Source organism: Apus apus, chromosome 11, assembly GCF_020740795.1.
Source record: "Apus apus isolate bApuApu2 chromosome 11, bApuApu2.pri.cur, whole genome shotgun sequence".
In the NCBI taxonomy this organism is placed as follows: Eukaryota; Metazoa; Chordata; class Aves; order Apodiformes; family Apodidae; genus Apus; species Apus apus.
In genome coordinates this window covers 18609773-18628175 of record NC_067292.1, presented here as the reverse complement: position 1 = coordinate 18628175, position 18403 = coordinate 18609773, and the positions used below count along the sequence as shown (strand labels likewise).

The following is an 18403-nucleotide window of genomic DNA, read 5'->3' as shown; positions in this document are numbered from 1 at the left end:
CAGATTGCTGAGGGAATCGTGCTAGAGCCTAGAGTCCCTCCTGCAGAGCACAGCTCCTGGCAAAGAAAGGGCACCAAGGGTTTGCTTCTCAAAAAAAGAAATAAAATAGCAGCAGCAAGAGCCCAGGGTGGGCTTGTAAAGGTGCTGTGTTCCCCGTGCAGCTGTACATGCTGCCCAAAGCTGCTCCAGGCCAAGAAGTTTGCAAGGGTTTAGTCTGCAGGTGTGGACAAAGCTGGACTGTGCTCAAAGCCCTCCTTTCACATCAAGCCTGGATTTGACTCCAATTAATCTTTGGGACCCTGCACTTTTAGTGGTGAAAAAGTATGAGTTGACTGAGGTCCCCATCCCAACGTGAGGGTTTAGGATTCACCCCACAAACTCCCCAGCTATGAGCTCTCAGAGCAGCCAACGTGGCCTCATGAGCACGAGGGGTTCAAATCTTCCTCCACAAGCCATCTGTCCTACAGAGCAGTTAGTGGCAATAAACCTGCATCCTGTGGAGGTGTTTTCTTTTGCTCCTGTGTACTCTCTACCCAGCTGTAAACCAGGAAGCCAATCCACCACCACCAAATGTACAGGCACTCTCCAAGCCTTCCCCACCAGCCTGAGAATGGGACTTCAGGAAAGCTGATTCACCTTGCTAGGTAGGTCTTTGGTTCAAGGCTGTGCCCTGCTGTAAAGTTACACCCAAGCAACACAGGAGGCATGGAAATGGGAGGAGAAGCACAGCAAATGGCAGAAGAGACAACTGCAGGGGTTGCTTTGATAATCCCAGACAGGGAACAATTCAGGAGTTTCCAGAACCAGCCCAGACCCTTTTGGTTTGTGAGTCTGAGAGAGAAAATGAAGAGTTTGTAACTGCAATTGCTGCTATCCAGCCTGTCACACAGCAAGCACAGCAGAAGTTCTGCCACAAAGACAAGCACGTGTAGGGAATGTGCCAATTTCTGCCTGGGTTCTACACTCCAGGACACCACACTCAAGGTTTTCCACAACCTGGAGAACAGCCTGCATGGATTTATATTCTTAGTCTTGTCAGTAAGACCTCATTGCCTCCTAAAGGAAGAGTGAGGCCAGAAATCCCACAGGCAAGGATGACACTCCTTTATTTGTCTACAGATGTCTGTGGTGCCAATGCTGTCCCTCCCAAGCTCCCCCAGACCTGACACTGAGTCCCAGGCTCATTAAGGACAACTTCAGCAGCTCAGGACAACACAGCATGTGTACCTACTGACCTGGCACAACATGAGCACAGCAGTTCATGCAGCAGGAAGGTACCAAAGCTGACCAAAGGATCTTGGTGCCATGCAGAGACAGGAAAGCACTCCTTGTCACAGCAGTGCTAATTCCCATCCAGCTCTCTTAAGTGCCAAAGGAAGGAGGCAGAAGGCAATACTTTTTCCAGGAGACATTTGTTTATAACAAAGGAAGTTGAAGATAATCAGCTCTGGAGTGTCCCTCAACACCTATGACCTCCTACTAATACCAACACACTTTCACTCCCAAAGGCTTTGGAGAAAAGTCAGGGTGAAAAACCCTTCCCATTTATCTGAATACAGATATTCTGCCCCCAGAAAAGATTCAAACCCTGCCCTGCAGTCACAGCACTGACCAGGGGAAAGCTGCTAAGCATCTTGGCCAACCTGTAAGACGAGTAAAGCTGATGATATGCTACTCCTTCACAAGTTTCTTAAGAGTCCTTGTTAAATGCAATGGCCATGAAGTGAGGAAGGAGGCTGCTACCTTGTACAGTCCTCAGCTTCAGCCCAAAGCACATGACCTGTTTTGTACTGATCTGTTTGCAGAGCCAAATTCTCTAGAAGTGGTTTTTGTTTCCAAAACAAATGCTACACGCTCTTCTTTAACTCGGGAAAGCAGAAAAAAAGAAATAAATGCCCTCCCTCCCCCTCCCCAACACAAACAGCCAGCCAGTGCTGGGGAGGCTCGCCAGGGAGTGGGAAGGGAAATGGGGAGCCCTTCCAGCTTTCCAGAGGGTTACTGCAAACAGGAGGGAGGGAGAAGGGATTTTACACACTAGGAAAAATATTGTCATGGTTCTTGTCCTTCAAGTGAATGCTGCACAACAAAAGGCCCTGGGCTGCACTGTCTGTTTAGCCCGTGTGATGCAGCAAGGAGACCTTGGCAGGAGGGTGTAGGTGGCAAGAACTGCTCCTGGCTGCAGCACAGGTACAAACCACTGCTGAGCCACCTGCACGTGCTTCTGGCCCAAGTGACTTTACTGAGCATCACCAGGAGCCCAGGGCAAAGCCAAGGACACCCCCCCACACCAGTCTCCAGAGAGTCAGAGATGTACAAACCACTGCTGAGCCACCTGCACGTGCTTCTGGCCCAAGTGACTTTACTGTGCATCACCAGGAGCCCAGGGCAAAGCCAAGGACACCCCCCCACACCAGTCTCCAGAGAGTCAGAGATGTACCAGCTGGTTCCTCAGCCATGGGAAACCTGCAGGTCACAGAAGAAGAGGCAGGCCTGCTGCACACCAGCCAGCGTGGAACGAAACTGCACGACCACACTGGAAAAATGTCTCTTGCAGTGTTCTCCCAAGAAAGTTTAATCATCTCATCTTTCATGAGCTTACGCCTCTGCTGGGTTGGTTGGGTTTGTTGGGGTTTTTTTTTTTTGCAGAGCTTCCCTATGTGAGCAGCACTGTGCTGGCAGGGACACAGCTCCAGAGGAGTCAGGAAGGTTAGCAGGGAAGGGGGGCAGGGGGAGACCAAGCCTTGGGCTGAATTCCCACCGGCTTTGCATTATGAAAGCCATGAGCTGCAACCAGCCAGCCTTCAGGGCTGGCTTTAACCCCTTCCTTGCTGCCAAACAAGCATCTCAACCCACCTCCTCACAGTGTGCACACACCCGAGGCAAAGCACCTCAGAACAGCCATTTGATTCCTTGAAGTGAGGATTTTCCAAAAGGTCCAAGTTTCCTCCACACCACCCACACTTGTGGGTGCTGCAACCTGGCTTGCTGCTTTCCCAGTCTGCAGCTTACAGAACAAAATAAATACAAATGAAGTAAAAACAGGGCTACAATGCAACCCTGCACATGCCCAGGACTTGTTACTTCAAGAAATGCCATCATTCTTCTCAGGGCAGGCAATGAACAGGCCTCTGTGCTGTCCACTGGCTGCCTGGAGGCTAAAACAGCAACAACCCTGAAATCCCAGCTCCTGAAGGAGTATGAAAAGCTGCTGAACAAGGTCAGCTCAAACTCATACAGCCACGATTATTTGCTGATAGTCGGCGGTAGATGCAGAGAACAGCAAAGAGAGGGCCCAAAAATGCACCTTCCCCTGGGATTCCCAGAAAAAATGAGCCGTCTCCAACAGAAATGTCACATAAATCACTCCACTCCTTTGCTTCGGTGGATACAAGAGCATCTCAAGAACGTCCTGGTGGCTGCTGCAGTTATCTGCCTCCACAGAGGGCCCCTTGGTACAGCAACTGCCCCAAGGACCAGGCTGGCTCTGAAGAGCACAAGGGCTCCAGGGCAAAGCCGACTGGGCTGTAACCCAAGACATCAGGAAGGCTTTGAAACTCCTTGGATAGGGAAATGAAGTACTCAGTGGCTTGGCAGACAGGCTTAGAGCACCCTGCAGAGCTTGAGGCAGTCTGGAGCTTGTTTCAGGTGCCCTCTCAGCTCAGCCTGTGCATCAGGCAGGAATAAGTAAGGGGAGTGGAAGAACCTGGGGGGGCTCTGCCACCTTCATGCCAGGGCAGCAATGGCCACAGTAAAGCCCAGCCATGCTAACCATCCTCAGGGCCAGAAACTGGCAGAGAAAATCCCCAGAAGCAGACACTTGCTCAGCCTCTCTGAGGCTTTTTCTGGAAAGGAAGAACAGTTGCAGAGGCTGCTGCCATTCAAAGAGGCTGGAGCTCTGAGAGAAACCATGTGCCCTTCAGGAGCTCAGGGTCACAGCAACATCTCCTCTAAGCTAGGAAGGGAGAAAGGCAGCATTTCAGTTGGTGACTTCAATCCGAATTGCTCAACTTCCCATCTTGATACCAAGCCAGCCAGCCTGGGCAAGCCTGTTTTCTGTGCCTAGCCCTGCAGGAGAGGCCCACAGCCTAGTGTGCAGATCAAAGTTTTGGCTAACAAACGTGCTGGAAAATATTGGTGTGCTGATTTTTCCATGGATGAGGCCACCAGTATGTGATTTTCCATGAATGAAGTTGCTGGTATGTGGGAATCCTGGGGCAACAGGACTGTGTGAAAGCAGGGAGAATGGCTCTTGCTCTGCCTGCCACTCTGGCCTTACTTAACTGCTTCATGTTTTATGAAGGATGATTCAGCTGAACTCGTTCCTCGATGTGAGAAAAAGGGAGGAAGAGGAGTGTGGGAAAGCAAGAAGATGTAACATAAGCATCTGCTATGGGGGAGACACTCAAGGGACGTGGTGCAGCTCAGTTAATATGCAAGGAGGCACTGTAAAAGCAAAATAAGACAGAAGTGGAAACAATAATCTTGGTAGACACACCCCCAAGCCATGCCACAGCTGCTAACAGGAGCTCTTTGCATTCAGCTCCAATCCCAGGCTCCAACCATAAAGCAAAGCTGCCCCTCTCACCTCTCACTCCAACCAGACCTTGTCCAACATGGGAAGATACAGGGGTTTCCCTCCACCACCCTGCAAGGGGTCTGGAATAAAAATACAGCTGGCTTTGTTCCCCATCAGCAGTTAATTTCCTCAGTCATTTTCAGAGGGAGAAAGAGAAACGCTCGTGATCTAAGAGATGAAAGCAAATGAAAATAAGCCTCATAAAACCTGTACTGCCCTAAGGGAAAATTGCCCCACAACTTTCATTGGGGAATTATCAAAGGCCCCAGACTGGTGGGGGGTTGTTTGTATTTTATAAGACAGATGCTTTAGAGAGTCTAAGTCCTCAAATAGCTGAGATTCCATTCTGCTGAACCTCCAACGAGACTAGAAAAAGAAACAGCTGATCCCAGTTAGTCCAGCCCAGGGATCCAGCTTAGCCACATCAAGACAGAGGACTGAAGCAAGGCAGAGAGCCATCCAAGCACTGCTAGACTTCTTCCCAACCAGATGCCACTGCCCCCAGCAAAAGCAACCACACGTTCCCCAGCACGGCCGCAGGGAAGCACGGGGTGAAGCTAAAAAAATCTCATTCATTTCTGTTGCAAAATAGAGGCTGGTGTGGAAGGCATTGAGTCATTCAGCCTGAGAACAAGAAAAGATTGCTCCTGAGAGACTAGTTTGAAAGAAGGATGTTAAGTGCCTGTTTTGCTTCGAGTCTGGGAGAGTGGGGATGAAACTTCCCACACTTGGAGCTCCGTTTCTCTTCCATACTGAGCCAGGCAGCCTTTTCCTAATGACACACCTCCCTTTCCCTGCACACACAAACACATTTCCACATCAGTCCTCATGGGGTGATTGATTTCAGTCCACCTAGCAAATAAAACCAAGATACTAAGAAAATAAAAATAAATCATCACCCAGCCTCATTACTTTGTTGATTCAAGAAGTGGATACGTGTAAACCCGTAGACAGACACCAACAATGAATAATTAAACCAAAAATAAAACCAACAAAGGATCTAGGACCTGAAGAGAAATGACTCACTTGGAACAGTTAGCACCACATTGAATCTTTCAAAACCAAAGTGTATGAATAGAAAATAAGGAAAACTAGCCCTAGGGCACAGGAATATTGCCCCTGGCTGGTTCATCTTGTTGTGCACAGAAAAATATGTCATGTACTACTCACACTCAGACACTTGGCTGTGGTGCAAGGGGCTGGATCTCTCCGTCTGGGAGAACAGCACTCTCTGGAGCACAGCAAGGGAAGCACAGGAGAAAGCTGAGAAGCCCTGAAGTCACCAGGCAAGAACAAGAGCTATTCAACTGCCAGCTTCCCCAGAGTTCTTGATTACTTGCTTTATTTGCCTCCTTGTTCAGCCCATACAAGCACGATGTGCAAGAGTTTTAGCTAAATAACCTCTTGCAGTTGATGCTGAGCTGAAATTGGTCTGTAAACTCCTGCTTTCTGAACAAAGAAAAGCCTGTGGGATTGCTGTGCAAGGAAATTGTTCCTGGGAGGCACAGGAGTGCTGCAGGACTTGCTCTAGATCATCTGAGGTTTAGAAGCTGAGAGCCTGGGCTCATCTCACCAGTGTCCACTTAAGACCTCAAGTAACCAGTTGTGGCCATGAGAGCAAAGGGATCCAATTAGCTCCAGCCAACTCACACAGCATCTTTTGGAAGAAAAAGCTTTGGATGCAGAGCAGCTCCTAGGAGTGACCAGGCTTGAGAGGAAGGTTAGCTTAGAAATGACAGTAACAGGTCAGGATGCTACAAACAGACTCCAGGTTCTCCCACCCTCCATTCCTCCTCCACACTGAAGGTGGGAGAGAAGCCATGGACAGACAGATGTCCTCCTGCTGGAGTTCCTCTCCTCCACCACTGGAATGCAGCAGAAAAAAATGACTTCTAAAAGCAGAGGCCTGAAGCTTTTCACACCATTTAACGGTCAGTCCATGTGAACTGGAGGCTAGAGGAGGAAAGCAACCTTGAAGAACAGGCTGGAGTTTACCCTGGTTCCCTTGTTCAGGACCAGTTTGTGTCCCTGGGTCAGGGCTTTCTTGCAGTGCCTCTTCCTGCTGGGTCTTGCACTGAGGTCCAGACACTCCCTGGCCAAACTCAGCCTTGGGTGGGCAAGCACAGCACCTCCTGAGCTCCATGAGAGCCCTGCCTGCTTGCTTCAGAAGCAAACGTTACCCTGTGTTTACACCAGCCTACAAGGCACGACAAGGCCTGGGAGGTCACCCATCCATCCACCACTGTAATTTCAGGCAGGATCAAACAGCAAAGCAACAGCTGGGCTGAGTGAGCAAGTCCACCTTTAATTACAAACCATTTTGGTCATAAGCAAAGACAAGAACAAAGCCAGGGAAAAAAACCCTCCCTTTTTCTTCAGAAACTGCTGCCTAGAGGAGAACCTCAAATAAGATCCACCAACTACTTTTTTATTATTATTACTTTTTTTAATTTTCAGGACTGCAACAGAAGCACTTGGACAAGCAAGAACCACAGGGCAGATGGTAGCTGCCCCCAGTGAAGGGCATGGGGCTGTGCAGGTATTTCCCAGCCTGTAGCTCAACCTTTCCCTGTTGTGTCTCAAGTCCCACGTGCAGAAGTACACACAGACACCCTGCAATGAGCTGCACGCAGGCTTTGATTTGATTGAACTGCCTCTGAATATGAAATGGTCTTGCTAAATGGGATTATTAGTGCAGAGGATGAGGGGCTCAGCTCGTAGGGCCCAGGGAGGGGGCTGAAGCAGTGCTCAGAGCACCAGGGGTGGACACAGAGCTGGCTGAGCCCTCCATCAGGTTGTGCACTTCCAGCCAGGAGCTACTCTTACTGCCCCAAAAAGCAAGGATGGGAAAGAAGCCCTAAAACACAGAGGGAAGGAAAGTTTAGCAAGGTGGGTGGAGGGCTTTTTTGGAGTGACAGGAACCTTCCATCCCTTTTTTTTTGGGACAGCAAATAAGGGGATCCACTGATCCCTTCTAATCACACCTGACACCTCTGACAGCATCAGAGGGAGCCTAACACAACCCAACAGCACGACAGAAACAGGGAGTACCAACCCCAAGCCCCTCCAACAACCCAGCACCCACTGCTGCCAAACTGAGTGTCATGAGGGGACATGATGGGAATAATGGGAAAGCTGGAAAACGATCACATCCCTGGGAACCAAGGGCTCCTGACCTTCCTAGCAAAGCCTGCTGAGAGAACTGGGTGGGTTGTTTTGTGCTCCTGGCTTTAATTACAGCCAAGTGTTTAAGTTATTCTCCCTCAGCCACCCCCGTGTCCCTCACAAGCACAAATCTAGCTTTTTATAGCACATCCGGTAGGGATGTTAAACACATTCAGGAAATGCACTTTCAGCCCCAAACAACCCTTCCCCTGGACCAGTTTGGGGTTTGTAACGTGGAGATGTGGAACCGGATGTTTGGTTTTGTGACCACTGCTTTCCTGGATTACTTCTGTCTGTTTAGAGAAGGGAAACTAAATAAATGCATGGCAGGCTGGCTGCATCCAGAAGTCAGGCAAGTTGCTTGCAAGGTGAGGAAAGAAAAGCCAGGTGGAGAGGCCACTCTTAGCTACCTGAATCCTCTGTGCACAGGGCAAGGCTCTTTTTTGAAATAGCTGACAAAGCTCCTGGGGGCTGACAATGGCTCACAGCACAGTGGGTGTCCACAGGCACATCTAGGATCCCAAATGGCAAGTTTTTTCTCTGCCTTCTAGTAATACTGATCTAGACTGGGGCTCTACTGCAAGGGACAAGGGAGAAATGCACCCCCTCTCATCCAAGACTTCGATTTTAAGTAGCCAAAGGACACCAGCAAAGAACCAACCCTCCTCCAGAGCCTGAAGGGGCTCCAGGAAAGCTGGGGAGGGACTTGGGACAAGGGCAGGGAGGGAGAGGACAAGGGGGAAGGGATGAAAACTGGGAGAGGGAGATTGAGGTGAGACATGAGGAGGAAATTCTTCCCTGTGAGGGTGGTGAGAGCCTGGCCCAGGTTGCCCAGGGAAGCTGTGGCTGCCCCATCCCTGGCAGTGTTGAAGGGCAGGTTGGATGGGGCTTGGAGCAACCTGGGCTGGTGGGAGGTGTCCCTGCCCATGCAGGGGGTTGGATCTAGATGACCTTTAAGGCCCTTTCCAACTCAAACCAGTCTAGGATTCTATTACATGATCCATTGGTCCCCAGGTGCTGCTCTGGCACATCACCAAGGCTTGTGGCTCTTTGATCCAGCAAAGGGCTTGGACAATAGTTTGGCTGCAAAACCTGACCTTTGTAATTTTCTTAACAGAACAGACTTGCTCTGGCTTTAAAGAACACTTCAATCCTGGTAGTACTTTTCTCAGCTGCAAACACCTGGCTGACTTCCCAGCTGGAAGCACCCTCCTAAGCCCAAAGACAAGCATGCTTGCTGGCAACATCAGGGCTCAGTCTCAGAAACTATCTCAAGGTGAAGGACTCCTGGAGCACTCTAAGACCAGAGGGCACACACTGGCCAAGCTGTCCCAGACAGTCTCCTGCTAAACCCTCAAGAGCACCAGGCTGTTCCACACGTTGATCCCAACACCCCTTTGGTGCCTCTGCCATCGTATTGCTGCACAAAGCCAGAACATTCTGCAGCAGGTTGTGAAAGGGAAGGCACAGGGGCTGAGCTGCAGCAGGGCTTGCTGCTCTGAAGGGAGGCAAGACACACAGACCCAGGGTATTTTTCCCCTCCCTTCCCCACAGGCCACCTGATATTCTGGGCAAGCAACTGTCAGCAGGACATCACACATCAAGCTGAACAACGACCTCGTTAAGCTGCTTCCAAAATAACCACACTGGAGGAAAAGTTAAAGGAGACCTTGAACTCATTATTTCTTCTATTGATTTTTATTCAATGTTTTGTTCTTCCATATTTGATGTGGACTTTTCACTTCAGAGTCCATATATCCCAGTGGGATACCAAACCTGCCTGCACTCAGAGCAGCATGGCATTTACTGGGGGAACTGGAGTGCAGGTTTGAAGACAAGGGACCACCTCTGTGGCCACCTAGACTGAACAAAGAATGCCAGTCCAACTCAAGGCAAGTTTTTCCACCACAAACACCACCCCCCTCCCAACACTTAGGTTACAATTAATGAGCTCTGCAGGGACAAAGCCTCGTGTAGCATGAACAACAGCAACCAGACTAGGTTCATCTATGCATTCATTCATCCCAGGAGCAGCAGCTGTCAAGAGTCACACACACATACTCTGCTTTCACTACCCTGATCTAACTACAAGCTATGAAACACTTAGCTGGAAAAAAAAAAAACATAAAAATGAGTGACAATCCAGCTGCAGCAACTGAATAGCAGCCTATCTGGGGGCAAGGCAGCCTTAACTCACACTGGAGAATTGCTCTTCAGCAGATGGGAAGGACAATGTATTTATTTGGTGGGTGTTGTTTCTATGTGACCAAATGTTTTTCAAATATAAACGCAAATGACTGCCTTAAATCAAAAGAATTCTTGGAACACAGAGGCATCTCCTTTGCTCCTGAGGAGTGGGTGATCCCCCAAGTTCAGCAAGAAGCAGGCAGAGTGACATGTCAGACACGCAGGGGACCTTGGCCTCTTTGAATCTTTGACAAGCATTATGATAATCACAGAATTAGGTGTTAGAGCTTGAACAGAAAGTGACAAATCCACATCTGAATGATATTAGAGAACATCAAAAAGGCAAAACCATCCCTCATTCAGATGCTTCCCCAAAGTTTATAAGAAGTCACAGCCCAGCCTGTCATGGCTTTTTATGGTCCTGAGAAGCACCTTTCAAAGGAGCCACAGGCAACCTCAGGCATGTTCCTTGGCTACCTGCAGTTTCATCAGGCTGCTCAAGACACTCAAAACAACATTTCCTTACTAGGTTGAATGATTTATGAGGATTGAGAAATTCAAGCCTGAACCTACCAAGTGAGTCACTGGGACTCATGAGTTGCTTTCCCTGCTTCCCTGCCCACGTTCCCCCCCCCCATCATCACACCTTCCAGGCCTAGTCTTGCTCTCACTGCAATCCTGCAGAAAACAAATACCCATTAGCTTCAATACCACAGAGCCTGTATTATTGGTTCAGCCTTTCTCACCAAGGTTGACACCTGGGCAGAGAAACCACACACTCACCCAGAGACTGTTGGGAGGGAAGCTGGAGCTGCTGACTGTCGCTTCTCTTGCTGCTTCAGAAAAGATTTAGCTTCTTTTGAGGCTGAGTCCACTTCTTTAGTCACTCTGTTGGAGGAAAAGAGACAAACCTGAGGGTGAGGAAGAGCTGCACCCAACAGCAAGACCAAAGATCCAGCAAGAAAACAGGTCCCAGAGTTCCCATACCACCTGCACAGAGATCAACTCCAAGCTGAGGAACTTGCATCTTGTTAAGATTTCATTCCAGTGACAAACCCTCTATATTCATGGCAGAAAAAAGGAAAAGAGTGGCTAATTAAAGCTGGGGGAGGAGGGGATTTTTTTTTTTTTCTGCTTCAAACAAACAGGAATGCTTATTCATTCCAACAGGCCTGTCTCACTAGCAGCTCAGGACACTGGGGGCAATCTCAAGCTCTTAATTAGCCTCTTGATTTCCTCATTTGTTGGTCAGTGAGGCAGCTCTTCTGTCACACACTGCAACATCTGCAACCCAAAGCAGAGCACAGGAGCTGGCTCTGGGGATGGGGAACAGGAGAGAAAAGTCTGACAAAGCAGAGAAATTTGCTCTCATTTTCAAGTTAATTTTTGTTTGAGGCCCCGAGGGCACCAAGGACTGAACTTCAAAAAAAAAATGCTAAATCAATATGGCAGCTACAGCAGGGAACGAATTACAAACATGAGAAAGAACCTCTAGAAAACCACTCAATAATTAATTGTTAGAAAACCCCAGCTACTTTAGCCCACTCATTTACAATGACCTGCCTCCAGCAACATGCTTGTCACGCTCTCGGCAGCTCTTAATGAGGTTGCCCTGGTTTGCCAAGCTAACAATTTTGCTCCTGTTAAAGGCTCTGGGCATGGAAGCAGCCTGATCCATGGATTGGACAGCCCAGAAGGCACAGTTCTCCATCCCACCCTCCTGTGGTCTGGGCTTCTGGCTGCATCTCCTGCCAGGAAGGGTGGGCAGGCTTGTCCCTGGTCTAGAGCATGTGCTGAAAGCCTCGGTCAGAGGATCTGCCCTGGTTACAAGGCAGGATAATCCCTGCTTGACTCCTTCCCACCAACCTGATCCTGCCATTTCCATGTGACAACTGGCTGATGGAAATGGAGAAGCCCTTGCAAACCCAGCTGGGTTATTATTGCTGGGCTGGAGGTGAGGAAAGTGTTCTGGAGTTACTTGTTAAGCCTGGAGGCATCGATGCCCTGAAACCCTATGTGCACCCAACCAGTTCACCCGTGTCCCCATCCTGCCAGTGAATCTGCTTCTGAAGCAGCTCTTAGAGAAGAAAAACTGTTCTTCCTCCTTCTCCCCAGATTATAACTACAGTGGAAAAGGCATATTCAGAAATTAGAATAAACTCTTGTGCTGTGCACCTCCTGCTCAGCCTTGTTCTGCCAGTGCAGGAGGAGATTAACCCCGTGTCCCCCCTGCATTGTCACATGCCTTTTTCCAAGCAGTGGCAGTCATGTGGATAGAGACAAATCCCACATTATGAATGTTTACAGGTTATTTGCTGATCAGACTGGGAAGGAGCAGGGTGGGAAAAGCAGCTCAGGAAGAAACAGAAGCCCTCCTACAGCATCGTCACCATGGAGGGGATCCCAAACACAACCCCCCAAGTCACAGCCCTCAACAAGGACAGTCACATCACACACCAGTCATACCCCCCAAAGAGTACTCTACACCCATGAATTTCCTTTGGTGGAAATGAGCTTGGTGTCTTCATGCAGCAGAGGAGCTCCCCACAGAACCCCCTTCAAGCCACGAGTGCTGGGCTCAGGCTAACACCACGTCTCCTACACTCTGCAGGGCTGGGTCCAGCACAGACCCCTCCTCCTGTCACCCCCCCTGCACTCTCAGGCCATCAGGGTCCACCACTGGTGGTGCACAAGCCACCAAGAGGCACATCAGGCAGATCCCCAGCAGGCAGGGATTTCTGAGGTGTAACACACACTCTGGGGAAAAAACCAACCCTGTGCTGGCCTGGCCACAGGACCTGCTCCTGGGTTAGATCCCAACTGTTAAACCCTGCATGGTTCTGGGACTTGAAGAGTCTAGGACCAAAAGGTTGGGAAAGGAAGCTGAGGTCACAGAAAGCACATCTTGCTGTTAACTCTGCTTGCTGTGCTGAGGTGACAGCTCAGTTCCCATAACCCTACAGGAATCCCAATAGCTTACAGGATCTGGACGTGCAGGATGGGGAGCAGGTCTTCAAAGGTCTGTGGCAGAGCTAAGATCTAAACACAGGCACCTTGGTCTTAACCTCACAAGTACTTCCAGTCTTCTCCAGCCAGAGACAAAATTGAACAATGTCCATCCACCCTACCAGCTGAGGTAAAGATGGACATGAAAAATGGCTCCAGGGATTTGCCAGCCTGCAGTCTGACTGAGTTCCCTGGTTCTGGTTGGACCTGCACCACAAACCACAGTTCTTAGGGCAGGAAGATGGTGAGGAAGAAGGAATCTCCAGCTGCTGGAGCCCCTCAACCTCATGCACAGGAGGGGTCTGGCACAGCCCTTCAATGACTGAGAAGAAACCAGTTCCTAACTAGGGGTACAAAACAGGTTGCTGCCTAGGGATGACTTCAGCTTTGACACTTGCTTCCTCCACCACCTCAGGGTACCAGCAGCAGTGGCTGGGCACAGAATGTACCATTTTGTTCTGCTGTTTTCTTTTACTTCCTTTGGCCTGCTAGCATCTAAAGCATATTTTTCAAGTTGTTGGCTGTAGCAACAGAGCTGCAAAGCTTTGGGCAACCTGTCCCATCAGGACTGACCAGCTGGGGAGAGAGGAATGCGTCAGGAATGTCATTACCAGTGACCTTTCAAGGCAATTCCATCACAAGACCCACTGATTGCCTCATAAACTGAAACAATAGCAGCTCTGAGGTCTGCTGAGGCTGGGCTGATGCCAACAGCAGCTCCTGCACCACTCCAACAGGAATGACCAAAGAAAGAATATTGAAGGGCTTTACAAGGTATTAATTCAGGTTATGCACATTTCAACCTTGCCCAGATCCTAGGCCAGAAAGGCAAAAAAAAAACCCAAACAAATCATAATCCTCTGGTCTGCATTATTATGAAAGACAATAACTCCCCATGTAGAAACCAAAACACTCCCTTTTTCTCCATGGGGAGAAATGGGAGTCATTAATCCAGCTGGAAGAAATCACAGTCATTACTAAGGAAAATTACAAGACCTTTCACTTTTAAGTACTTGCTAAATAACTATTTGCCTGACTGGGATGCTATTCAGACAGTGTAACCCAGGACTTAACATGAAAATAAGTATATTGTCAGCAATAAAACAAGTAGTTAGTGTCTCACAGACCCTGTAATTCACACACAAAACCACTCACTCTCATCACCGTCCTGTACAAATTTAATTATTCTGCTATGCTATTAAATGGCATAATTAAAACTTCCAAAACACAGAATAGTTATTAATTTTTTGGACCTTGCTGAAGCCTGGTAGCACAGATGATGCTACTGCACAAGGTGCTGTGCAACTGTAAAATAGAAAGGTCTTCCTTATTATACAGTTATTAAAAGGAAACTAGACCACTACGAGCCTCTGATACCTACAGGTGTCCTCCTTAGGACCCTTCATCTCTGAACCAAAGAGGTACCCAAGCATTTAGGCACATCTGTACCCACTCAGCCTGCTGTTTTGGTGCCCAGCTGTGGGAAGATGATTTCCAGCTTCCACTGAAGGACTTGTCATCCTTCCCTTTAGATCTCCTGACTGAACTGCTGCAAGCTACGTGCATGGAAAAGGCCCCAGTTCCGTGTGCTGGGCAGCAAAACCACATAAAGAGAACCCATGGGATGTCCCAGAAGTCATTCCACAGAGCACAAACTTACAGCACTGAACTGTGGAATTCTAATTGAAGAACAAGTGTTTGATCTGCTCCCAGCAGTCCCCTTAGCCACATAAGCAGCTAAAAGGAAGGAGGAATACAGGCTGAAACGAGCACCGCAGTCACACAGCTCCAGCTGATCTGCAAAAGAGGCTTAAATCCAAATTTTCATGCTTTGGCTCAGTGGCAAAGTCTAATAGACCAGCTTTTCTCCTGCAGCCTGGTTTTTCTACCAGGTGCAGAGTCAGCAGGTGTGAAAAGGAGGGTCCCAATCCATCCCATCACCCTGCTCCTGCTACCCTGGCACAGCACGACGGCCCTCAGCCCAGTGCAGTGGTCAAGCAGAGCTGAATCCAGGCCTTTTTGCAGGAAAAAGAACTAGTGTAAGGGGTGGCAAGGGTGCAGTGTGTCAGGAAGGTGTCCAATAAGCCCTTGCAGAAGGGTGTCAGCAGAGCCACATCCTTGCAAGGAGGGGGGAAATGGAGGCAGGGTCTCAGAGGCAGGACAGAGAAAGACAAGCAGCCACATCAAGAAGGCTTGCAGGCTCCTGAAACAGCAACCTTAGGCAGCCCAAGTGCCAGAAATCCCTCCAGCTTCCCCCCAGGTGGCTCAACACAACTGCATTCTCCTCATCCAAAGCACCTGGTGCACACGGGGCTGAGAAAGCACACGGTGGTGTTTGGGTATAAGGGGACTTGGAGCTGAGAAGATGGTTCAGATCCCTAATCACAGCAGCACAAAGGTGCCCTCTCCCCCGACCCCCACGCTGAGATAGGGAGAGTGAGAGGAGAAGCTCTGGAAAAGACCAGCTTTTTACCACCCCTACTCAGGACACACAGTTTCTCACCTGGGAAACCTGCCCCAGTTTAGACCTGATGCAATTATAAAACTTTCCACCCAATCTTCATGTTGGTAACTCTGGGGAATCACAGACTAAGGCTGGGGGGGAGGGCAGGGTGTGGAAATAAGGCTAATTATCCTTTTCCAATATTCCCCATCTGTGTCTAGCCTCATTAAGCAGTCCTCCAGCCCTCTGGAATGATCACTTGAGGAGCAAGCAATACAAATCTACAAGGGTTTGTAAAAAAGAATCTCATCCCTGCTGAGCTAAGAGGAATATTCTGTCTGGATGTTATTTTTGGTGGGGTCTTGTGCTTGAGCTGCCATGTCCTGAGTGCCTTCCAAAGATAGATGCACTATACAAGAGGCAGGTGATGCAGCCTGCAAGACCCTGAAGCTTCTGGAGTGCACGTGTTCAGCACCTTCCTGGAAAGAATTAAGTCCTCACACATCTGAACCTCCAGGCCACATCTGCCTGCATGTAGGTATATATTTATTTTATGCTGGATTACTTCATGTAAAGCAAACAGAGCTTAAATTGAGAGGTCCCCACCACTTTTCTAATTTCAAAGTAAAACACTAGCTTGCTCTCAGAAAAAAAAACACACCAAAAAACCCCACAACCAACCCAACATTCTCCAAACGTTGCTCTTCAAACAGGAAAGGAGAAGCTGTTCCCTGGGAAACAGAGCCCATTCCCTGAAGCAACACAGACAAGCCCAGGCTGGAGTGACTGATAATTTAGTGGGCTGCCTATCTGCACAGAACCATACTGGCTGGTTTTCCAAAAGAAACAAATCTGCTCAGAGCTCTCCTGAAGTCAGGTGAGGGCTGAGCTGCCTGCCTGGTGCTGCTCCTGGCAGCAGGTGAGGAGTCAGCCCAGGCTGCACCTCAAACCAACTGGTCAGAAAACAAGCAGAGATGAACAGTGTTTTAACACCAATATTGCACAAAAAGTGCTTTTTGACATCCACGTCCTAACCTCAGAAGTCTGGAAGGAAACTACTGATTCTCCATCATGTCCTGTATGACAAAGACTCTGTGACAGATGTGAAGAGAAATATATGGACAGTGCTTGCATTTGAGGTGCTGACCAAGCTGTCAGGCCCCTTTGGGGCTTCTGCTGCTTCCACCAGAAGCTCTCTAAACCCACAGGGGAGTAACACTCCAGTTACCCAGCTCCCAGTGGGGCTTGCAATAGGTGTAGAGAGCATCACAGCCAGGGCACAAGACTTCACCTCCCTGCTGCCAGGAGCTTTATCCACCCTAATTTAAAGGGTCTCCAAGCATCAGGTCTCTGCTTGGTTCTTTGGAAACCCCAAACCCTGACATTCAGTTTGCATTTCAATCTTTGAGGCATCCCATCGTTTTTATATGTGGTTCCCAAAAGGATTAACTTCAAATTATGGAACACACCTCTGAGCTGAACCATCCAGGTGACCAGATGGAGCTGCTGGTCTTGTGAGCATGACAGTCCCCCCCCACCCTGTGAATCATGACTTGCAAGCACATCAAAAGCAAGGCAGATCAGATCTCTGCAACCCCACAACTCCTGCACAGGAAGGTTTGTGTTATGGATCTCCTCTCTTCCCAAGGGAAAGATTAGCACAGATCTCAAGATGCAGGGGTTCAAAATTCACTTACAGCTATGAACACTGGGCACAAAGGTTACACAGATCACAACAGGAGCACACTACAAAGCAGAAGCATCCCCATGGGGAAAAGGCCAGACTAAGTTTGACTTGGGTTGCAGTGTGTTAATGAGAAGGCAGCAAACAGCTTTGCCTTCCTTCAGGCTAACACAGAAACCCTCCTGCTTCAGAATCTCTTAGTTACTGAAAACATAAAATACCCATCTTGCAAGCTGCACTTTCCAGCAGGGAAAACCCAAGGCATGCAAAGCAGGCTCTGCCAGCACCTCACCAGACATCAAAAACTCTTTTCTGAGCCTGGAGCTGTCAGGAATGAGGCAGCAGCTTGGAAGCAAAGGAAACAGGGTGAGCAAAATGCTCACCAGCAAAATGCTGGGCCTGGCTCTGAGGCCCCTGTGATGAAGTAATGAACAGAGGGACAAAAAAAAAAATCCCCTTTAACAGCCAAAGAGCCCCTGTGAGAGCTGAACAGGTCACTAAGCACCTTCTGTTTCTGGATTTTTAGAAGTCAGGAAAGTGTCTGAGAGCCAGTTACAGAAACAGTGTCTCCTCCCTTACCTGCTGGGGAAGGGTGGGATTTTTTATTCATTATCTCCACATTAACTACACACAACACAGGCAAAAAACACTTGGAAGAACCTGTAAATGGGAGAACACAGTTGCCAAAGCTGATGCAGCACCCAGGTACCACAGGTCTGGAAGCCCTAGAAATGCCCAAGTTAATCTGAAGGTCAAGCCATCATTCCAGAGATGCTTAGAGACTCCTCCCACCTTTGGAAATCCCAGCTGAGCCTTCTTTTTCATCCCACTGATTACCAGCCAAAACACACAAAGGAAACACCAGCACACTTCAGTTATTTCCTTAAAAGCATCAAGCCCTATTAGAAGGAGAAGATGACTTTCAGGTGGACATCTGCTCAGTTCCTTTGGGATTTCCAAAAAGCTTGATAGGATAAAGGAGGAAGGCAGGAGTCAGCATGTCAGTGAATGCCAGATGAGCACTGGGAAGAGCTGGCAGGAGTGTGCAACACTTCACAGGCCACAGCCCCTCTGTGCTTTTGTCTCCCCATCTGAGCATAAGCCTCATCTACACATCTAGTAATGAAAATCCTGACCAGGAGCTGCTCGTTAGGCCATTCCCCTTCTCAAAGCCCATTAAACAAACCATAACATGATTTACTTTAGAGGCAAGTGCTCTGGCTTAAGAGTCCTGGCTAGATGTGCCATATGGTTTATCAAATTTTCACTGCCTTTCACATCACCTTAGAATCATGGAATGGTTTGAGTTCAAAGGGACCTTCAAGATCATCTAGTTCCAACC

General features: G+C 48.8%; 1 protein-coding gene across 1 annotated transcript in view; it reads right to left on the bottom strand.

Annotated features, from left to right (window-relative positions):
- Nucleotides 1–18403, bottom strand: part of CFDP1 (craniofacial development protein 1) — a 64889-nt gene that overhangs the window by 35173 nt on the left and 11313 nt on the right. The window contains exon 5 of the mRNA XM_051629281.1: nucleotides 10712–10816. Within this exon, the coding sequence (XP_051485241.1) occupies nucleotides 10712–10816 (105 nt within the window). The remainder of the gene's footprint in view (nucleotides 1–10711; nucleotides 10817–18403) is intronic.